The following is a 24,509-nucleotide window of genomic DNA, read 5'->3' on the forward strand; positions in this document are numbered from 1 at the left end:
CGGCCCCGGCCCGGCCCGTCCCCGCCCCGGAGATGGGCTGCGGGGGCTGCCGGGAAGGGAGCGCCGCGCCTCGGCCTTGCCGCGGAGCCGGTGCCGGTGGTGGCTGCCCTCGCGCGCTCCTTCCTTCCCCTCAGGGCTCGGAGCCGCCGCCATGTCGGGAGGCAGCAGCGCCGGGGAGTGGTGCCTCATGGAGAGCGACCCCGGCGTCTTCACCGAGCTCATCAAGGGCTTCGGTGAGGGAGCGGCGGCGGGCGGGAAGGGGGCGCGGGGCTGCGCACCGGGACGGCCTCTGAGGGGGGCGAGTCCCGGCCCCTCAGCGCTCGGAGCCTCCCGGCGGAGGAGCAGAAGGCGGGGGGGGGGAGGTGGGCAGCCCGCGGGGGGGCTGCCTCCGCTCCTCAGAGGTGAAATTTTGCTCTGACGCGCGTTTAATAGCTCTAGCAGCGCGGGGGTTGTGTGGTAGTATCAGCAGGTGAGTCTGTGGGGATTTTGGTGATAGGAGCAAAATAATTTTGCCCATTAATTTATAATCCCTGTCACATCTCGTTTCTTTTTTTTCCTCACAAAGTCTAGGCGCACTTCGCTTGTGTTTCTATTTAACTAATAGATTAATCTTCCCTTTTTTATTGGTTATGCCCCTTTTAAATGCAGCACTTGAGAAAACCTCTCTTTCCTTATTCAGGTTGTAGAGGAGCACAAGTTGAAGAAATATGGAGCTTGGAGTCAGAAAATTTTGAAAAACTGAAGTAAGGAACTTTCTTTTCTAACATGCATTTTTTTTTTTTTTTTTAGTTTACACTTGTGTGAAGTCTCCAAAAGAAATGTATTAAACTCAGGAAGGTGGCTTTTTTTTTTTTTCCTAATTTCCACAGAAGTTAATTAGGATCTTGATTTATAGAATCATTAAGGTTGGAAAAGATCTCCAAGATCATCTGGTCCTACAGTCCGCCTACCATCAATATTCCCACTAAGCCATGTCCCTAAGCACCATGTCCAACCTTTCCTTAAACCTCCCCAGGGGCAGTGACTCTAACACCTCCCTGGGCAACCCGTCCCAATGCCTGACTGCTCTTTCTGAGAAGAAATGTCTCCTCATTTCCAACCTGAACCTCTCCTGGCGCAACTTGAGGCCATTCCCTCTAGTCCTAATTTAATCAAGTACTTGGTAATTAAATGACCTTTTATTAATGCCTTGGTATGTAAGTTAGCTTTTCTGTTTATGGGAAGAGATGATAATAGCAACTAGAACGTGAAAAGTTGCTGATGACTTTGTCCTTGGCTTGAATTACATCCTTTCACAAATTGCTTAACTTTTGGTCATTGCTTTTTTTAAACTTATCTCCCTTCTTCCCTGTGTAACATGGCATTTTATCTGCTGTCTTAAATAAGTTAATTTACTGTAGCTAGGCACTTGTGTAACCCATCTTTCCCGCAGAACTGTTTGTGAAGGCAAATAGTCGTGTCATAACTGACAATGACTGATATCATATGGAACAGTGCTGTCCTCATTAGGCAGCAGTAATTCTCTTGCCATTCTCTCCATTATGCGTTAAGTATTAATCTATGTTTGCAAGCAAGATTTTAAGAGAAAAAATCGTCCGGCCTAGGCCACGTTCTACTGCTGTGCCGTTAAGCTACACTTGTATATTTAATTTTTCCAGAGAGGTAGCAATCAACATGAAAGGTACGATTTTAGATTCTTTTTGTCTCACAGGAAGTATTTCGCAAGTGGCACCTGAATGGCACAAATGTTACTTCAGAAGTGGCTTATTTGCTGCCTGAGCCATATACTTCATCTGGTGCTCCATGGGAATGTTACCTGTTTTGTCCATAAAGTAGCAGCGTTGCTTGTTTTTACTGTCAGTTGTATATATTTGCAGTCTAGAGTCCTCACCAGCTTCCTTCCTTCCCATCTACAGATACAACATTGTAACTTGAAGATGTTTAAAAAAGTAATAATTAACATGTAGCGTTTTTCAAATTCCCGCAACAGACCTACTGTTAGTGCTGTCAGAGGTTAAGAAAAGTTTGTTATGCAGCGCAGTAGCGTGTTCACTTTTTTGCAAATAAACGTTCTGTGGCACCTTTGTGGAGATAACCTTAATTTCAAACTGATATGATGAATAAGTTTTTGCTTTAATGTAGCTGTGAGTACTGAATACAGTGCCGCATGCAGTAAAAGCTATTTTCAGTGCAAGACAAGCAGTCTGAATAGCAAGACATGGTTTTAGTAGAGGAGAAAAGCGTCTTCTTGGAACGATATCTCAAAGCGTGAAGTTTCATAAGAGCTGCTCTGTTCTTTGAATATTTTATTTAAGCCTAAAAGGAGTATCAAAACTTTAGTTCCAGCTCATATATATGATTGGTAAATAGCTATCAAAATATTTCCCAATCACTAACAAATTCAAAAGGACATTGTGCAACTATTATAGTGACCAGAAAAACTGGTCCTGACTTAGGAAAACTACTAAATGCAAATTCAGATTGGAATTGTTTAGCATATGTGAAAAGAAGTCTGAAGTATGTTCTGCCTAATTAAAAGACCGTGTCCAAAATTTCCAGTGTGAGCTCCTAGTATTCAGAAAGAAATAATTAACAGAATTACTGTAGCAGTATACGGTTAAATTATAGTATGTGTTTCTGGCTTTGATGCATTTCGTCAATACAGTTGTTTTTATTCCTATCAATTTTACTTTTTAGGCCAGTACACGGGCTCATTTTCCTATTCAAGTGGCAGCCTGGAGAGGAACCAGCAGGTTCTGTTGTTCAGGATTCCAGACTGGATACAATATTTTTTGCTAAACAGGTACGGCAAGTTCAGTATTTTTGTTAGATGTGTCATGAAACGGAGCTTTTAATACTGAAAGGTAAACTAGCATTTTGTTAAAATGTACACAGAAATTAACGTTTTGCAAGGTGGAATAAATTCCAGCAAGTCCTGTGAGACAAGAAACAGTGTATAAGATGATTAGCAAAGCAAATCTGATTGATCTGTCAAGTCAGACAAAAATATCATCAGGTATAGAAAAGTAAAGTTCATGTAGGAGAAGAGGGCTAACAAAAAAAAAAATAAGAGCAAGCAACTCTTCTGTACCATAAAGAATTACTTAGTTTGTGACAGAAGGAGCAAGGCTTGTTTTGTAGTTAGCTTTTTTTATTGATGTGTTGGTTGGTTTTGGTTTGTTTGTGTTTGTTGGTTTTGAAACCACTTTCAACAAATCATAGGAAAAAAATGTTTATTTCACTCCATTTCTTGTCTCTTGTGTTTATCAAATACTCTGCAGTCGGGTCAGTATGTTTCCAGGGCTAGTGCTTTTCTTTAAGACTTCATAGACCATTTTGGTCTGTAAATTTTAAGTTTGAAGTATTTAAATCAGAAAGTTGAAATTGAGTTGATTGTTTTTGCCATTGTAATCCATTGCATTTTATTAAGTACAGCCTAGTACTGAAATTCTGTGTTACCTTTGACAAGCTGCTGTGCGCATTGAGGTATTGTTTACAAACAAAAAAATCGAGAGAAAGTGACCAGAATGAAAGCAGAAGTGTTTAATAATTTTTTAAAAACTTTTTTCAAGACATGATTGAAGCTGTTCAAACAAGAATGATAGCACTATATGTTTTAAACACAAAGCATGCATATCAAAGGGCAAATCATTAGGCTTTCTGAGAAGCCTTGCACACTCATGTTTTTTTCCACAAACGCAGAAGTGCTTTCTACGTAAATTTCAGGATATAAAGAATTGTCCGTGCACTCCTAGCTAAAAACAGAAATGTGGAAAGCAATGGAATCAGAAGGTATATTTATAGCTCACCCGACTACTCTGTATATGTGCTTCTGTTATGCAGATAATAGTCTTTAATTAGTTTCTCTTATAATCCTTTTACCTTACTGTTTCATGCTGTTGTGGCTGACTTTATTCCTTGGGCTATTTTAATACTATTTCTTAATTCTTCCCCTGCTGCAGCTCTTGAGTCCTGCCAAACAGTGTCCATCGTTCTTGGATACAGTGATCAGCAGTAGTTTACCTTTGTCTTTACAGCTTGATTGGCATCATAGGCACCATTTTAGGTTATTCTTTCTACATAATCAAACCTATTGTTAGTGATCGATAGGCTGTGGCTATGGAGTAGCCTTGTTGCAAAGAACCCCAGAGAAAATCCTTGATACAACTGTCAAAGGGTAGCTACTTGGCAGGAGGAAACAACTCAGATGTGAATGCAGAAAGGTTGGTTTGGTTTTGTTTTGTTTTTGTTTTTTTTCAGATGAACACAAATTTATCCTCATGCAAGAGATTTCATCTCTCATTTCCTATGAGTAGGTAGTAGCTCAAAAGTTTGAAGCATTTATTTGCTCAACTTTATCTGCTTCCCGCCCCCTGCCTCCCCCCCCCCCATATTTTCCTTTTTGGAATGTGACACTGTTTAAGAGCAAGTGGCTAAGAAGAGCTTTGAGCTTTAACTTGGCTTTGCAGAATGTACATCAGAAAACTTAGATGATGTTAGATTTGCTAACAAAAATATGAAAAAAAATCAAGGCTAACAGTGAAAAAGCTTTCTTTGTTTTGTAGCATTCATTGAAGCATTCATATTTTGCTTTTTAAAATTAAATTCCAACACGTTAAACTTCTTGTTGTGGAGGTGAAGGACCTTTCTAATCTTCCTTCCTCCTTTACCTGCAGTTCTTCAAGGTGGGTGTGCTGGTCTGACTCATTAATTTAAGTGTGGAAAGCAGTTTCCAGAAGTGTTCCCTATTTTAAAATAATAGTTCCTAGTTATTTCACTGGATGACATTGAATGTATAGTTCAAAAGTAACTTTAAAAGAGTTTAAAACTATAATCTGTTTGTAATGTTTTAGTTTGATCTGTTTGTTGAGTATGCTGGCTTGGCAAAATCAAAACATTTCTTACAGATGTAGCTTATGTTTCACGTCAGATCAGTTTTGCATGGATTGAGGTATTGTGACTGAATGTCTGGTGAAATAGCTGCAAAGAAATGAAACTTAAAAGTCAAGATGACTTAAAAGTCAATGAAAGAAGTTGGTTTCAGTATTTTGGCAGGAATGTGTAGCACCTGTTTAGTTCTGGTAGCTTTAACGAAGGCTGACTTCCTCCAAGGTGAGAGTTTTAACTCGATGAGCTGTGTTTTGAGGATTAATAGTGTTTTCTCAAGCAAGTGGCTGATCTGAATATTTGCTGCTGATTAGAATATGGAAGTCTTGGTCCTCCCATCCTGCCTCGTTTTGGCTGCATGGTTCTGGTCTTCTCTTGCGATGGCTCAGATGCTCATTGAAATTCCATGAGCTGGTGCAGATCGTTAGCAAGCAGTTTTCTGTAGGTTTCCTGTGCTTATTTTTCTGGGTTAGTCTACTGCCACATTGTGAGATGTATTTTAGTCTCACAATGAGAGTTTGTACAGACCAAAGCTGGTAAAAGGTGAGTGGGAACAAGAGCTTCTCTTACAGTAGAGGTGATGTTACTGTATTACTTGAAACCACAGTCTGTGAATCTTGCTGAGTCACCTGGGAGCAGAAAGGAAGACAAACATTGCTATTAAAGATTTCTATTGTAAAATAGCAACTTCTCCCAGCTGTCATGCAGCAGGGTACACGTCCCTTCTTTGTTTATTTTCCCCTTACATGTTTAAAGCCAATCATATGGTGGCTTTGAGGAGGGTAGGGGCATTATCTTTAAAGAATCTTTTTATTATTTTTAGCATCTCAAAAAAAAATGTGATCAGTAAGATAACTATATGTTCATTTATAGGATGTAAGCCCAGGACAAGTAGATTTCTTGTTTGGGTTAGCAAGATTTGTATGACTTTTAAGATTACCAGTCTGTTCGTTTCTTCAAAACTGATGTGACACTGGGGCAACAAAAATCTCATGAAGTTCGCTGATTGCCTTTCTTTCCCATTCCGATACACTTTCTTCTTTTAAATGTTATCATCTAAAGAGATTGGGTATAATACATCTTACTGCAGAGAAGTTCTAAAATGAAATTCCGAATCCTCTATGAGCAAGACTAAGTTGCTAATATGCAACAACAATTCAGTATTGGAAAGAAATGATATTAATAGTGTAGCTCCATTTCTGTTCAATATTAATTGAATATTATATGTTGAAAATTATTTAATTTGGGGAGAAACTTTAGATATTAGAGGCTACAACTCCTATACCCTGTCCAGCAAAACAACTTTCAAATTGTGTTAGGAAACCTGATTTTTATAAGAAGCTTTTGCATGCTCGTATTTTGCTCCTACCCACTTTCATGATGATATTGAAGCTGAATTTCAAATGGCAATTCGATCTTTTTCAAGGTTAAATTATGAGTATGCTGGGGAGGGGGGAGGGGTTGAATTTTAAAGTCTGTCAAATCTGCATGCATATTAAAGGCTTTTTTTTTTTTATTGGTCAGTTTTATGTGTACTCATCTTAAATTTGGCCTCCCTGTTATGCCTAGGTATGATTTGGCCCTCTTTTTGGGGCCACAGAACTCTGGATGAATTACCCTTTGAGCTAGGATACCTAGGCACAATGAGGTGAGTTAAGGATACGATTTCAGCCTTAACTCTGAATTTCCTGATTTCTGTGTTGTTTCAGTAGGCCCTTGCCATTATTTTTACATGCAGCGGTTACGTGATCGTACCACTCAATGCATTCAGCTGTCTTCAGCACCGTTTTGAATAGCTGTGTTCTGTGCTGACCGCTGTGGAAGTGGAAGCATCTTTTGACAGAAAAGAAAGCTGTAGTTGTAGACTTGCATACTTTTTTATTATTATTTTAATAACCCTTTCAATTTTTATTACTGATTTTTTTAATTACTTTATTACAGTTTTTATTATCAGTATTGATATAATGCATTTATTTTGTGCCATGTATTTATTTTGTGTTGCATTGTGATGATAGAACGTTACAATTGTGATAATAAAACAATAACAACATTAATCAGGAAAAAAGTCTATATCTTCAGAAGCAAAATCTTGCTAATAATACTGTAATAAAAAAACTTGGGTTTGTAGTTATCTTTATGCCGCTAATTAGAGCACGTTAAATAATTATTATTTTTTTTAATTTCAAATACTTCACCTGATTTCAAGCATAATTTTTTTTGATGTTTTCAGACTTGGTAACATTAAAATTGACCAGATACCCATGCTAAAGTAAAACATGGGATAACAGATAACATCATAAGAAGTTAAATGAACTTGGATACACACCTGATGAAAATCAGAAAGAGATTTTTAGTAATGGAATATAATGATAGGGAGGTTATATTTTTATACCAAAGGATGACTTAACTAAGTTAGATAGCAGTTATAAACATTAATAATTTTCAAAACGTGGTCCTAATGCTAAATTTTTGTCATGGGGCTTTGTAAAGCCAACTGTTTTATAATTCTGTGATGCTTAGCATGTAAACCCTTGAGATTTGCTGGTTATGTTAGTAGTTACGGCACAGGGCTCTTTAGAGATTTTGTTTGGAAAACAGAATAGATAATCCATCGGATGGAGGATGTAATTTGAGGACTCAAAGTACTACAACCTTAAGCTGACCCAGAAACTTGAGCTGGATTCATAGGGAAAGGTGTCTGCTTATGGAGTTGTGAACCTTAATGGGAGGGCGTGACAAAATAGCCTTGTCAAGTAGCTCCTTGCCATGGTTTGTTTTAAGCTAAGTGTCACTTGGCAATGCAGCAGTTTTCTCAGGGGGGTTGAGTCTGGCTTCTGCATCTTACTAGTGCATATGTATTGGTGGTTGGTTTGTGTGTGTTTGTTTTTCTTTTCCTTTTCAAATATTAGTAAATGGAACTTGTAGCTTTCAACAGCAAAATCTTTCAAATACGGATTTCTGCTTTAAGTCAGAATCCTTGAATGTTGATCAAATCAATGTTCAAATGCTCCAGGACTTACTGGACAGAAATATAGAGCAAGTTTGGGGATTTCTGGACAAATGCAGAAAATCCTCCATAATTTCTTCAATTCAAAATATTATGCTGAAAAGATTTTTTCTAGGACAAGCTGTCTGAATGTAGAAAATGGTTTCGGTCAACACTGAGACACCTTAAGTAACGGAGATAACGTTGGAAGTTGGTTGGGGTAGGTGGACATCCTGACCATTTCTCTCTAAAAGGACTTAATAGCTTGCATGTGCAGCGTTGTTGGACTGGCTGCATGTGGTGATAGGATGCTGGGCTGCGTAACAAGTAAGCCTTGCACTCATCTACCTTTGGTACCACAGTCACCTCCTTGGTCAGTGTACTTGGCCCTGCCTGTGAGCTGCTGCTAGCTGGGCACCTCCTCCTTCCACCAGGTCCTTCTCCCTCATCATCTAGCTCCAGCACCATGCTGTCCTTTTACATCAATCACCTGCCCTTCCCTCTGTTGCTCTGCTGGAGCACTATCTTCTTACTGCTTTTTCCTTCCCTTTTGTCTCACATATTCTGGAGCATTTCTGGTTTTGTAACTTGTTTCCATTTCATTAGCACTGGTCTAAGATCTGCATTTGTTCTGTATTGTTTTCTAGCAGTAAGACAAGATAGTTTAAGATGGTTCTTGTACACTTAAGCAGATTACTTCCACACTGCAGTTGGCACACAAAAATGTTCAATATTTGCCTTTCAGTGTAAGACCACAAATCCACGCTGAGTTTAATTTTTTTCCTTGTATTTTTGCTGTTAGTTCAAGCTCCTGTGTCCAGCTGGTCCAGCTTCTGTGCTGATCTGCCTCTAGACTCAAAATGTCTCTTTTACTTTCCCTTCCCTTTCTGAATTCACTGTTGGGTTAGCAGTCTGCCAGAGCAACTCATCATTCCATCTTGATTTTTCAGTGAGAATTATCATCACATGGTATGCTCTCTACTGTTAATATCCTGTGTGAGTTATTCTGCAGCTGAAGTTTGCTCGAGTGTACCTTCATTTTAATAGCACACACTTCACTGCAGGGGTCTCTGCTGTCCTTCCTGCCTTCTTGCTGTGTCAGCTGAGTTTCTGCAATGTTTGTACCACTGCTTCAGGCTGGCTCGCTATAATCCACTTCAGATCCTCCTGCTTTCAAACTAGTTCTCTTACAACAGTGTCTGATACCATTCCGTAGTCACATGGCAGAGAATCTATTGTTCTTGGTTCCCTTTGTGTTGCAGTTTATTGATTTCAAATTATTTCATTCTATTAGTCTGTGTTATTCATTTTTTTGCTGCTGTTTGTTGTTTCACTACCCTCAACTGATCTTCCTTCCATGCTCTTTCTTTCCTAACTGTGAAATGCAGCCTTTAGCTTGCATACCTGCAATCTATTTAAGTTGTTTCAGGTGCTATAATCTGTTCTGCGTGTGTAGCTGACTCCCTTGGTTATAATTTAAGACAACCAGATTAAAAACAAAACACTTCTTAGTTTAAGAAAAATATACTTTATGATTTGCACTATAAAGACTGAACTAAATCTGAACTAAGAATGTCATGAAGTACAAAAAATAAATGTCTGATACGGCATGTAGTATTAACACAATTGGATTTCATAAAAGATCGAGAGAAACAAGTGATGTCTCTGAGGCAATTTCTGGAGCAGGAGTGGCAATGCAAAGGACAGTGATGATCGACAGAATTTAAATAAAGAGAATTAAAGACAAGCAAACATGGCCAGATTTTTCTGCCTGCTTTTGACAACTATTTGCATTCAATGAGGAGAATTTGATGATTTTGATTGTGAAACAAGTTGTTGTGGTTGGGGGGGTTGAGGGTTCATTCTTCCCCCCCACACCCCTTATTTCTTGTTGGAAGTGGTTTCATATTCAGTCCCGAAATAATTTTCATTTTTTATACAAAAGCAACATTCTTTCTCAGTCCTAAGGTTTAAGTAGCATTTTCAATTGAAAAATAGTCTCACAGGTTGAAAATACATTATTTTTCCCAGTCTGTAGCTCACTGAGGAAAAAACTGCTGATAAGAAGTCTTTCTGGTATTATGGTCTCATTTATGTTCTTTAAATGCTGTATATATATTAGTGTGGATATGATTTAAAAACCATTAAAGGCACGACTGTAATGTGAAGGGGTTTGTTTATATTTCTAAAAACTGAATATTTAGCACAAGTCTAAGGAACAGTCACACAATAGTAACTTAAATGTTATGTTGAAAAGGATAGGCACATTGGAAAGTAAGAAACAAGTGAAAAAATTATATTTTCATATGTTATTTATATTTCATACGGTATTCAGCAAAAAGTCTATGGGAGAAAATGTTTACATCTTGGAACACCTCTAAATTTATTACTTTATCCTTAGGATGTTTGATATGTTTTGTCCAGCATAACCTTTTAAGAAAAAAATTCCAGGTCTGGTTATGTGCTTTATTGCCCAAATGAATATTCTTTGAGTGCTTCTAATCCTGTTAGATTATTTGAACTATTTGAATGACATCCTCTTTGGGAGGATGACTCTCTTGTTTTTTGACGTTAGATTTAATATAGTTTGGGCAGCTTGCCATGAGTAGTGTTTTACTGGTCATTTCACTAAAATCAGAGGGTTCCTGTTTTTTGTTGTTTCCTTGTTTGTTTGTTGTTTTGTCCTTTATTAATGGACAAAAAGGGAGGTAGTCAGTAGAATGACATAGTTTCTAACAGGTGTGAAACACTAGTTCAATCAATGACTAATATACAACAGTCATTCAGTGTTCATTTCGTTGGTCTTCTACGGCAAAGTTGTTTCTGTGGCTACTCAGCTAGATTTGCTGTCTTTTTTGAGAGTGAAGCAGTAACGTGAATCGGCGAGGACAGTGTGTGTAACCAAACATGTTACCGAATTTAAACTATATTTTTGTCATCAGTACTGAGCCAATTCTCAATGCTTGCACTTTTTTGTAGGTAATAAATAATGCTTGTGCTACTCAAGCCATAGTGAGTGTGCTATTAAATTGCGCTCATCAAGATATCCATCTAGGAGAGACTTTGTCAGAATTTAAAGAATTTTCACAAAGTTTTGATGCCGCGGTAAGTGCCTACTATTTTCTATATTTTAAGTATCAGTGTTGTGTATATGTTGGCTTACAATTTAACTTTTTTATTTAATTGCAGATGAAAGGTTTGGCACTAAGCAACTCAGAAGTGATTCGGCAAGTTCACAACAGTTTTGCCAGGTAGCAAGTGTTTTACATGTTTTCCAGCTAGGCGGAATTCAGGCAAATTCTTTTTAATCTCAGATCTTTTTTTTCTTACATTTCCTTTGTAGACAACAGATGTTTGAATTTGATGCAAAGTCTTCAGCAAAAGAAGAAGATGCATTTCACTTTGTAAGCTATGTTCCTGTTAATGGACGGCTATATGAACTAGATGGATTAAGGGAAGGACCAATTGATTTAGGTAGTATTTCATCTTTTCTGAACATCCTTCATTTTAACAATAACTTGGTGGAACAATTTGGTTGTATATATGTTTTAGGATCAAATGAAGTTTTTTATTAAAAATATATAGATTTTCTTAATATACAAGTCAGTCACATACTTCTTTGCAGTAATTCATATTGTTTTATTTTTGTTAATCTGAAAATCCATTTTTCTTCCCGCTTCCACTAGGTTTCTGTTTTTCTCTCCTTTCATCCAGTAATCAAATGAAAAGCTTATGCAATCCTGTGGGCTTCTAATACCTTAATAGTTTTGTTGCAAATTGAGAAGCACCAATAGTATACTGGTGGATATTTGCTCTCCTTATGTGAGGAAATAAGTTGTTTTCAGCTTTGTCTCAAAAAAAAAAAAATGGTAAAACCATGTAATGCTTTTTGTTTTCCTTACTATTAGTGTGTTGTTCCCCTTTGTCCTAGCGTTATCTTTTGTTTGTGGTATTGTCACCCAAGACAATTCCCATGTCATGTTTTGAAAGCTATTTTTCTACAGGTTAATTATAACATATCTCTTTATTTTACCATTTATTTTTGCGGAAGTACAGCTGACCCCATGTACTTGTACATTATGCAGCTGACATTTATACCTTGCCCTCTTTCTCCACAGGTAGCAAATATTTTCCAAAATATATCAGAGAGAATAGCTGCTCATAGCTTATTTTTATTCTCTGTTAGAGTTCCTGTTTCATGTCTTGTAGTCTTCCTTAGCTTGTGGTACATGTAACATCTTGTATCTTGAAAAGTTACAGTCCTATCATGTTTCTGCAGTTTCTTTTGACTCTGGTATAATCCAGAGTGTTCCAAACTCTGTTTCCAACATCTTTTCTCAATGTGCTTGACGATTTTATTTATTTTTAGGCTGAGTAATGGCTTTCTGCTAAATCTCACCTTCAGTCTGGCTGCTGACTACAACCAGCACATCTATCAATAGCATAACTGTTATGGTCACAAGATCATACAAGCTTTTTCATTTATTGTACGGTCCTGAAATTGCTAGAAAGACATTATCAATTTATGAAATTACCTTTAGTTAGTCTAAAGAGAATCTTGAGAATCTTTAGTTGGTTCCAAGACAAACAGGAGACTAAGTTATCGTATATCCTTTTTCTGTTTGACTTTTTAACATAGTATTCCATAAGCAGTGTTAACTCTTTATTTCACCTAAATAGAATGGCTATGACTACCGTTACTTTTTTTTCCTTTTTCTGTCCTCTTTCACATCCTTTGGAACAATTAGTCACGTTTGTAGGCCTAATGAAAAAGCAAAACTTTTATTGGAACATAATTATTTATGACAGAGAACACAAGAATCAATAGTCTCTTGACTTCCTTCTCTCTTACATTTTCATACAATATGAAGACTTATTAAAGGTATGATATGCTGTGCTCTTCCTCTGAAGAGTCCATCCTTTTTTTATAGATTTCCAATCAGTTAAAAAACTCTGGCCTTTATTGTTCAGTTACACTGGTTTGTGTTCTTATTGAAATTAGAATTTTCTTCTGTTTTTTATCATCACAGTAAACGTTAGATGCTTTTGCCATTAAAACTGAGTTTTTTTCTATTGTTTTGGGAAGTTGTCTAAGTATAGCTATTCAAAAAAGTGTAATCCACTTCCCCAAAAGATCATGTGATCAATTTGAGACTGCAGTTGCCTAGGAAGATTCTTGCCTAGGAAGAACTTTTACATATTCTATCTGAAGCTGGTGCATAATCCAGAATTATACAAGTTCTGAATTTGCAATAAGCTTTGAAGAAGTCATTTTTATTTTTTTATTTTTTTCTAGGTGCGTGCAATCAAGATGACTGGATAAGTGCTGTACGGCCTGTCATAGAGAAACGTATACAAAAGTAAATGATCATGATGCTTTTAAAATACAGCTCCTTATATATGTTTAAAAAAATATATCCTTATTCTTGATTTCCTTCAATTAAAGGCTTTCAACTGAATTTCTAAGGAATGAAGCTTGTGCATCATTTTATGCGCATATCACAGCGTGACTTCAGAACCTATTGCCCAACATGAGCCAAATGTGATGAATAGATAAGTCTCAAATACGCTGTGTTCCAGTATGATTAATCAAAGTAGGTATCTGTGTAGTGAAGAGAGATGCTGCTAGTACTCTGAAAAAATGAGAGCAAGTTTAACTGTTAGACAGCTATGGGTCTTCACAAGTGAAAAACTCAGTGCCATTACCATGGATTAAGTTTGGGTGTGCACTTTTAATTCAAAATACCAGATAATAAATATATTCATACATCTGGTATTTATAAAAAACACGCTTTCCTTATGTATGTTGGTTATTTTTGAAATTTCAGCTAGAAAAAGGTACTATAGAAGTTTTCCAGCTTCTTAGCTGTGACCCCAAGTTACAGCCCTAAACATGTTAAAATTGATTTTATGTTGGTAGAAATAATTTTGGAAATCTTTTACTTGGAGACTTTTATTTGATAAGCAAAATATGACTGCCACACCCCATTTGGAGAATTCAAACTCCGAAAGGACTGTTAATCTAACTGTTGAATGTACTTTTCACATCGTATGAGGATGTTACTGTCTAAAAAGTAACAGTAAGAAAGAAATAAAAACTATTGCATGCAGCAGTCTTGTACAAATTTTGTTGTCAGCCATATCATTTTTTTCCTGGTGCCTTGTTTTTTTGAACACAGTTTCAAATAATATTTTTTTTGACCACAGGCAGGAACAGTAGTATCTTGGAAGAGCAGGTTATTAGGAGTTACAGTTTGGATAGTGCTAATCTGAGGTCTGATGTTATTTCATGGCAGGATCGGATCTGTAGCACAACTTAAATTAATAGAACTCTTTATGTTCCCTCCCCAACCCTCCAAAAATGTATTCCCTTATAATGGAAGGAAATCCTGGAGGAGGCTTTTTGATTTGAGACGAATTTTGATTTTTTTTTTTGTTCTTTATTTAGATACAGTGAAGGTGAGATAAGGTTTAATTTGATGGCTATTGTGTCTGACAGAAAGATGATATATGAACAGAGAATTGCAGAATTACAGCGGCAACTTGCAGAGGTAAGTCATGGTATTTAAGGTAGTGGAGTAGTTCTTTGGTGACTGTTCTGTCTTTATTATTCACCTCCTTTTCAAGTAATAAGTTTTTACTTGAAAATCCTTTCCAAGTAAAAGGATTACTATACCTGTCCAATGCTGTGCTGGAGATACCTGGGTGATACCCAGGGATCACCTAAATGAGCTAATTTGAGCACTCAGTACGGGATGGCCACAGAATGTGGCGCTCTGTCCTGGCTAATATGCTGTGGTAACTGAACCATTGTTTTCCTAATTAAAAAAAATAATACACTTAAAATTAACTGCAGAAATTCCTTGAATAGTACTGTAACTGTAAGCAAAACTGAATCTTTCTGTAATAGAAATACTCAAAAGGCAAGACTTTTTGTGCACTAACTTTGTTTAACACTTTCTGTTTTGTGGAAGGAGGAGCCTATGGATACAGATCAAAGTAGTAACATGTTAAGTTCTATACAGTCAGAAGTTGCAAAATACCAGATGTTAATTGAAGAAGAAAACCAAAAATTAAAAAGATATAAGGTATGTAGCCTTTGCTTTTTGATTGAAGTATGGAAAAAATGCAAGAGAAAGCTAGCTGTTATGTCTATGGGAGGCTGTTGCAATTAATTTGAGGGAATTGGATGGGTATTAGAAAGACAACGTAAATATTTTACATAAATTCACCTGCCAGTCCTGAATTTACATGTTACTTACCAGCTTGCTTCCTTTTAGCATAAGGCTTACAAGTCAGTTTGCATTCTCTGTAGTTCTCTGTTTTGTCAATTCTTTGTATATTTCTCACTTTAAAAAGTTATTTTGAGCACAGTGAATTTGCTCATATAACAACCATATAATAATTCTGCTAACATTTTAAATTCATTTTTAGATTGAAAATATTAGAAGAAAACATAACTACTTACCTTTCATCATGGAATTATTGAAGACTTTAGCAGAACACCAACAGTTAATACCATTAGTAGAAAAAGTGAGTATTTTTTAGTTGAATTTATAAGAAACAAAACAATGTATTGCTGTAATTTTTTATACCTTCTACTTTAAAATGCAGTCAATTGTCTAGGACAGCATAAATGTCATGGGTTCATTTATTGAAACTGCTACATTGAAATATATTGCTGGTTTATCTGATAGTCCCTTGTGATTCTCAAGAAGTAGAATTCTAACACAGATTGGAGATTAAACACTTTTATGCAAAAGCATGCTCTATCTCCTCCTTGATAACATAAATAAAGTTTTCTGGTGGTGATAGAGGAAAAGGCAATCTAGTATCAGGTAAAGGTCATGTTACGGCACAAAATCTACAGTACAAGCATGATTTGGGATTTTTCTACGCTGAAAATAAAAAATTCCTTTTAAGGTTGTGATGTGGAACCTCAGCGATGTAGTAGAAGTTCTGCCATGCTACCTTGACATCCCTTTTTGAACTGAAAATAACAGTATATGTGTACAGATACCTATGTACAAGGCTGATTCCTTTTGCCAAGCTGGAGTTTTTAAAGCTGTTCTGGTGATTTATTTAGCTGTCAACGCTAGATGGCAACCTTAGCACAGAACTCTGGTTATTCAGAGGACTTGAAAATTGTTCTCATTTTCTTTGTCCCAGTACCAATTCACTGGCTCATTGCTTTGCCCTTTGTATAGTATCTAGCTAATAATATAAACCCTAATAGTAAATCAATGTTAAAGCGTGTTTTTTAAAGTGTGTCTGTCACCTTGACAAGGTTATTAAAGTTTGTTTATAGCAATATGGCTATTTAAGTACTTAAATTGTAATGAGATCATTGTACTAGCTTGTATATCTATTGATGTGCAGTAGACAGTATCCCTCATTTTCAACTCCCGTCAAAAAAGATCTGTATATTATTAAACCGAAAAAAAAAAAGCTAAGTATTATTTAATGAGTATATTCATTTAGCTAAACTTACTTAGAGTATGTTTGTAGCGTAGTACTTTATAACAGTAACTTTAGTCTGGTTTTATGATGTTCTGATATATAGTTGAGGAGGGGGGAGGAGACAATGAACGCTCTTAGGAACTATCTGTGTTTTCTTGAAGCCCATAGAATAGAATCAGAATTATTTAGGTTGGAAAAGATCTTTGAGATCATCAAGTCCACCGTTAAGCCATGTCCCTAAGCACTATATCCACAGGTCTCTTAAATACCTCCAGGAACAGCAACTCTGCCACCTCCCTGGGCAGCTTGTTCTAAAGCCTAACCACCCTTTCCATGAAGAAATTCTTCCTGATATCCAGTCTAAACCTCCCCTCATGTAACTTGATGCTGTTGCCTCGCATCCTATCAGTTTTCACCTGAGAAAAGAGATTGACACCTCCCTTGCTGCAGCCTCCCTTCAGGTAGTTACAGAGAGCAATGAGGTCTTACTTCAGCTTCCTTTTCTCCAGACTAAACAGCCGCAGTTCCCTTAGCCACTCCTCGTATGTCTTGTTGTCTAGACCCTTCACCAGCTTTGTTGCTCTTCTCTGCACACACTTGAGCAGCTCAGTACCCTTCTTGTAGTGAGGGACCCAAAACTCAACACAGTACTCAAGGTGCAGTGGGACACTCATTTCCCTAATCCTGCTGGCCACACTATTTCTGATGCAAGCCTGGATGCCTTTGGCATTCTTGGCCACCTGGGCACGCTGTTGAATCACGTTCAGCACCACCACCTCCTTGTTTGCCAGGCAACTTTTGAGCCACTTCCCCAAGCCCGTACCACTACATGAGGTTGTTATGCCCCAAGTGCGGCCCCCAGCATTTAGCCTTGCTGATGCAGCATCATGCAGCTTGATGCGGCCCATTGATCTAGCCTGTCCTGATCCCTCTGCAGAGCCTTCCCACTCTCAAGCCAGATAAACGGTCCCACCCAACTTGATGCTGTCTTGCAGACATCTAGAGGAAATATATTCACTTAGATTACATTTCTTGGAACAAATCTTCCTTTAATTTTGAATTCACCTGTAATATTTTCCAGATAATCTGTATCTGAATATAATTTTTGCCTGAGAAGTAAAATATTTTCATTAGTAAGAGTAATTTGTAAGCTAAAAGAAATGAGTGGAGGTAGGAAAATTCAAAGTTAAATTTTCTGTTTTAAAAAAAAAGTGCTCCCACACCCCCAGGAATTATGTAACTTTAAAATTTCTTTTGTATTATATAAACTTATGCCTATATGTATCCTTACATTCTGTTATACATAAAATAATATTAGTAGTAAGCCAGCAGTAGGATACCTCTGAAGCATCTGAATATACATTTTGAATGTCTCTTTCTACAACATTCTGTGCTGAAGGTTCAGTAATAGAATGACTAGTCAGTCAAAGCTACAGAAGGTAGATCTGTCTCATCAGAGTTTAACGGTATCCCCCTTTGCTTTCTAGGCAAAAGAAAAACAGAATGCCAAGAAAGTTCAGGAGGCCAAGTGAAGATGACTGCAAAATACATACAATTATGTGCTTCTGAAACTATTTTCATGACAACAAATAAAACTTTTCATAAACTTTAAATTTCGTCCAGTGCACGTTTGACAATTGTTACAGTTTGTCTTGTACTGTATGCACGGGTCAAATTTTTTTTTCCTCCCCTTGCATCATGTGCATGTAGGGCTACTAAGTAATGTTTAGGTTCTTTTGGTCAAATGCAGTATTTAAAAGTCTGATTTCTGAAAGCTTGGGAAGTGGGCCTAAAAGGAAAATGTACCCATTTTGTCCCACGTAAGTTTATGATGATACAAATGCCAGAATTTACGCATAAGCATGAGCTTCCTTTGCTCATCCCTACTAACAGTTGTTCTGAGCTCATCCCTACTATCCAGTTGTTCAGTGACATGCCCTGTGTCTTTGTTTTTAAAAAGTCCATGTCTAATTTTTTTACAAAGTTGGAAATTATGAATTTAGCTGTAGAAACATTTGCCAAGACCGATGTATATTCTCAAAAGATCTGCATTGCTTTAGTAGAAAAGATAATAAATATTCCCATTTTTATTTTGGCAAACTTTCTTCCTGTGGTATTTTTATTGTCGGATAAGGTAACTAAGGTATGTATTGAAGGTCATCAGTCTTATGACTTTGGGTATATGCATTGTCATTTTGTCTTAGAAAGAAGGTACAGCATTGTCTCAGGGAGTTAGTATTCTTGGATATAATATAGTCCTATTATACAGTATGTTGAAGTTGCCTTTAAAACAATGCTTTTTAATTCACCTTGAGAGGTAAGAGAAAATTTAGTCGTATAAGAAAATGTAATTGTATAAGAAAAAGCATGTAGGAAGATTCTTGTTCATAACATTGTACTGGAAGATGCTTGACCTGTCTCCTGTGAACCAAAGGGAGCGGAGCTTGCATAGCCTCCTACTCTCTTAGTGCTACTCAGTGTGAACCATGAAAAGGCAAACCATTCTGGTAGGGATAGTAACAGGCCATTGCAACAATACATAATGCTTCAATTACTCAACCATTATTAGTGTATAGCATATATAAATTCATTTAGAAAACTTACAGTTTTCTCCTGGAAGGCTTGGATGAGAAATAAAGAAAAACAAGTAAAAGGACTCAGGTTGTTTGGAAGACATTTAAAACTGGTAAAAGGTGTTGGTTTCGCTTTGCCTATAGTTATACTGCATTGAACTGTGAGGTCATTTGATCTCGTAGGCTTGTATGATGAGAACGTACTCTATCCAGAAAACTTCTGGAAAGCAGGATATGAAGCAAATTCTGTTATTTGTTGATGCTTTATATATATTGCATATATTGACAGGATAAAATTTTGACTAAAGAAATAAACTGCACTCTCCTGCTGAAAGGATCCACTTGAGTCATTGCAGTGGCTGGAAGGATAAGATTTGTTTCAAAAAAAAAGAAAAGAAAAAGGACATGAAAACCATGTCTGTACAAAATTGATCAGGTAAGCCATGATCAGGAAAGCCAGAAGATAGCTCTGTACAAGTGTTCTCTACATTAGTATTTAACTGAGGCAGCATTGCTTAGGAAAAGGGAAAGGCTTTCTTTTTTCAAGAGGCATTTCTGAGCTTAAAATTGTACTCTAAACTTCATCTGTTGAAAATGTTTATAGTTTAAGTGATAGCCTGATGTGATAGCTGTACCATGACATTCTCAAAGACTTTTAATAACTTTCTACAGCACGATTTTCCTGTTCCATAATAGATGTCAATTTGAAGACACTCCATTCTCCTTTTATTTTCCTCTGTGCGTGCTAGGGTGTGTATAAGAGGAAAAGGAATTTTGCTAAAGAAGAAAAAAACAATAGGTTTGTATTGTTGTTGTTTTTTTTGAAAAAACAATTCTAATTGCAACCAAAATGTGAATTAGTGGAACAAAAAAAAAAAAAGGTGGATATTGAATAGACAGGGAGAATGGTGAATGTCGAGATCAAATTTGAACAGAACTTGATAGTCCAGTGTGAGTGAAAAATGTGTTGTTTTTTTTTTAATCAGCCAAAAAGGCATTTAGTGTAGAACTAGAGCAACTTAAAGCTAGCGTACTGTGTATTACAGTCTTTCTGTTCTTCTTGATCAAAACCTTAATGATTTTAGACCATTTTCACCAAGTTTGTAAAACCACTTGTCATAAAGTGGATCTTGGTTTTATAGGTAATGATTTATGCGTGAGTTACATTTAGGATGGTATCACATGAACGTAAAGCTGTAAGTGAATTCAATAAATTACCATATTAAAGGTGTTGGGGTGTGGGGGGATCAAGATAGAGGTTCAGGTATTCTGTCTTACAGTATTAAGACTTATTTCGCTCTTTATAGAATGGTGAAAGGTTTGTGCTCTGATTTATTTCAAGGGCTGTGCATTTTGCTGGAAAAAAACATATGTTGTGGAGTAGCTGTCAAAACAGAAATTTGGCCATATTGGTAGCAAACAGTAAGTTCAATTTCTGTGAAGAAATCTGCTTTACCGTTGCTTTTTCCTGTCCCCCAAAAGAGGTCAGCGTGTCTCCCACTTACTAAGAGTCTGTTAACATAAAATCTCACTGTAAAATTTCAGTGTGATCTCACTGCTGTGCTTTGGCTGTCAGTGCTAAATTTAATAATAATTCAGTGTGTTTGTCTTTATTAATAGTCAGGGTTTAGATGTGCTTTAATCCTGTTTACCCCCATTTGAATTTTGGTGAGTGAGGCCAAATAATGTGTAATGATACAACTGCAGCATGAGATCATGTTTGTTAGCTGATTCCTTTCAAAGCCAGTTAATGAAAATTTTAAAAATAACTGAAGCTATAGTTTAAAAATGTATTAATATTAAAACAGTAAGTACTGAAAATTATGATGCAGCAACTTGACACTCTGAACACCCATGCAATATCAGTGCTATAGTCTTTCACTGAATAGTAAAGGATATGACATTGTCCTGAGATGTCTGGGATATTGCTTTCTACTCCTTATTACCTAAGATGTTCAATTACTTATTTATTTTTAAAGGTAACTGTAATGAGCTGACCAACCAATCAGACTTGAATGGTTCTTTAAAAATCATGTTGTAGTCACGGCAAGTGCAGTTCATATTTTAAGTGCTTTGATAGACAAAAGTTTAATAATTCTGCTGTAACCTGATTTTGTCCTTCACAGGGTAATGTTTTTATTTTATTTGTACATGAGTTCTAAAATATAAATGGTAAACATATTTGCATGTTCAACAGTGTTTTGATTTGGGTGAGTAGCTGCCCAGTTAAAGTCATGTGAAAATACAGTAGCACGGGTTTTGGCTAGGAGGAAGAGATGAAGTCAGACATACCACTGCACTCCTTAAGTGTTTGCTTCAGGGGAAAATATTATCTTTCCTGTTGTATTACTTCAAATAAATGTTATTTTGGTCACAGAAGGATAAAATAGAATGGACCTGCACCAGAAGAGTTTAAGTTAAATTACCCCTGAGCAGAAGAAAGTTATTAGAGGAAGGATTAGATCCAGATGGTTGTACTGGGGACACAGTCTCTTGTTCTGTTTAAGGACGCAGGGAGATTTAGGAAGATTTATTTATATATAAAGATTCGTGTGTATGTGTATACTATATATACACACACACACAAAGCTAGCCTTTTTATATGTTAAGGATAGATGTTTATGCATTTCTACATCTGTTCATGAAAATGACCTGCTACTACTAGTAGTTCTTCCACTTGAATTGCAATACCTAAAATTAAAAAATAAAATTATTCTTAGCTGGCTCTCTCATTAAGTAATGCAAATGAGCTTATCTGGCTTTTCTTTAAAGTTCACAGCATCCTTTTAAATAAAAGGGTATTGCAGAGAAAATAATCATGCTATCTGTACATACACATTGCTATATCAGCTTCTTAAATGTCAGATCAAGTAGTAGATGTATTTATTCTCGTGATGCGATGGAGGTAGAAATTGTAGATGTGGAGTCCATGGGTACAGCTATCTGAACGTAATCAAAAACAGAGCCTCTTCGGGAAATGAATGTTTAATGATTTTCATGTCTTAGAAGGACTAAGTATGACTTAAGTCCGCTGTAGTGGTAGAGAAATTTTTCTTTATCCCTGGAAAGCCACAGTGGAGAATAATTTCCTCCCCACGCACAAGTAAAAGTATGAAACGCTGTATTTGCTTATTCTTCCAAACTGTTCCTGTAGGAAGCTATCCTTCTTTCCCTCCCACAGCTTATGCTGCCAGTGTGTGTTACCTTGAGGAGTAATATTGAAGTTCACTGTTCTTGCAGTGTACAATGGATTTACCTTTCACTTTCAGGTGCTAAAGCCTTAGATTTGCGAGACTTCTGAGACTTCTGAGCTTCAGTAATTGGTTGGATCTACATTGTTGGCGTACTCTTAAGGGTGAATGAACAGCAGATAAAGGAATGCTTTGTTTAATTTCTTTTAGTTGCAATGTTCCACAGGTCTCGCCTTTGGACAGTGAGGCTATAAGATTTACATAAATGGAGAAAAATAAGAGAGCCTAATAATCCTGTGTATGCCTTTTAGATATAGTTAGACCTATACACTTGTTATGTTATAAATAGACCTGTACACTTGCTATGCTGTTTCTTTGAGTAGCTTTTCAATATAATAAAACCTCATCTTACCACTTTATTTTGCATTTTTCTGCAATATTGAGCATCTTAAAGCATAGGTGTTAATCTAGCAAACATTTAGCATGACCTTTAGCTTTGACTCGTAAAAATCCACTCTTTATTTTTACGTCAGACAATTCCCTGTCTGAAGTATGCTGTTACATGAATGTTTTGCAGTTTGTTTCTGCAGAAGCTAATTCAGTTAGCATTTCCTGCAATTGTTTCCATTAAGTTTATGAGGTTAGGTAATGAAGGATCTAAACCTCTTAGTGTGTTTGAAACATGTGAGTATCAGATGAGGACTATAAAAACATCAGTGAATTCCATAAGCAGCAAGAAATTTAGCCTGAGGAAGTAGCAATAATGGATGATGCTGTGGTATGTGATTCATTTTCCATTAAATTTGATTCACTTCTTGTGACTCATAATAAATCACTGATTAGGCATAAAAATGATCTTCCTCCCACTGCAAAAAAAACAGAGATGTCCAATAAAAACAAGCAGGAGATTTGGGTTCTGCTTGGGGAATCTGTTTAGTTGTTGCTTAACTGAAGGTATTTCCGTCATTCATGAAAGTTCCCATAAGCATTTCATTGTAAATTCCTCGCCGAATGAATGGTAAATACTTAAGATACCAGAAATGTCATCCACAGGTTTGATCGATTAAAACAATGAGATGTACTGGAGCCAAATAAATGATGCCAATTTAAAAGAAGGCTATAATGAATGCAATGGATTTCTCTTTATTTGCAGTGTGATTAATTCTTTCTTTTTCTTCTCAAAATTTCTGTGATTGTAGGAAGCATTCTGGATAAGAAACGTGTTCTGCACATGCAAACTTCACAACTAAAGTTACTTGAAAATTGAATCTTACCACTGAGGAAAAAAGTCAAAGGAACAAAGTTTAGATGTAGAACTTCAGTCTTTGCTTTGTGCTTCAGCAGGATATTATTTATTTTCACTTTGAGAGTGTATTATTACATATATTTAAATTAATGAATTTCACTTGCCTTCAATATTGCACAACAAACATGCAAAATAACATGACGAGTAGAGAAAATGTCTATGTTGCCTAAAGGACCCCCACACACACCCCGGTATTTCTGTTTTAATGGTAGGCTTGAGGTTTTGAACATTACTGAACTTCTTGCACTTAATGCATGACCCAGAATAAAGCCACTGGCACCTTTGGTCTGAAAAAACACCTTGCCTGGTGATGACTGCTGGAGTCTGGCCCTGGTTACTCTCCACAGACCTGATCCTGATCCTTACCTGCTGGTTCACATTGTGGCTTGACCTTGGACCTGTAGGTCTTTCCCTGGGAGAGCAGCCTGCCCCTGCTGCTTCCCGACTGCACCCCTCTGTACCCAGTGCTCATCGTACTTCTGCAGCCTGCTGCATTGACCTGGGTCAAACTGAAGCAGACTGTGTGCCATCAAAATCATAGCTATGCGCGGGACTTAGTGCTTTTTTTAAATCAAATGAAAAAGTATCTATCTGTGCTTATCAAATCAGGTCTCAGAATCCTCGGTTGTTTGGGAGGTTTGTATGCATAACTGTATTAGGATTGCTTTCTAATGGCAATGTCCTCAGTTTCTTAGCTTAATGTTTTGATTCCTGTTCCTGTTAGCTATTTTTCCTAGCAATCACAAGGTCATACTGGCTCTCTGGAGCTTAATATGCTTCTACGTATCGATCATCTCTTCTTCCTTCACTTGGTGTTGTGCTTCAGCAACTTGTCAATTTAATCAAATGCAGCGACTCCAGAGAGACTGTTCAGTGTGTACTCTGTGCTGCACATGCTGCCCTCCCTGGCTTATGCTTCCACCATCCCAAGATGTAGCAATTTATCCTAAATGTGAAAACAATCCTCAATAACTTATCATTGGGACTGCTCCTTTATGAAAAGCACTCAAGTCAAATTGCTGGCAATACCATGAGAGTGGTATGTTACCTGTGATAGAACCCTGTGATATTAGGGAAAAGTCAAACTTCACATTCCTGCATGGTCA

At 36.9% G+C, this 24,509-nt stretch overlaps 1 protein-coding gene across 1 annotated transcript; it reads left to right on the forward strand.

Annotated features, from left to right (window-relative positions):
- The first annotated feature begins 18 nt into the window (after positions 1-18).
- UCHL5 (ubiquitin C-terminal hydrolase L5) lies at positions 19-18,428 on the forward strand. Its single transcript, XM_040564987.1, has 11 exons — positions 19-233; positions 680-743; positions 2,698-2,803; positions 10,853-10,978; positions 11,063-11,124; positions 11,217-11,347; positions 13,170-13,233; positions 14,322-14,424; positions 14,848-14,961; positions 15,308-15,406; positions 17,821-18,428. Exons 1-11 carry the CDS (start codon positions 152-154, stop codon positions 17,863-17,865), a joined length of 996 nt encoding a protein of 331 aa, XP_040420921.1. The 5' UTR covers positions 19-151; the 3' UTR covers positions 17,866-18,428.
- Positions 18,429-24,509: the final 6,081 nt, after the last annotated feature.

The sequence above is a fragment of the Cygnus olor genome, chromosome 8 (assembly GCF_009769625.2).
Source record: "Cygnus olor isolate bCygOlo1 chromosome 8, bCygOlo1.pri.v2, whole genome shotgun sequence".
NCBI lineage: Eukaryota > Metazoa > Chordata > Aves > Anseriformes > Anatidae > Cygnus > Cygnus olor.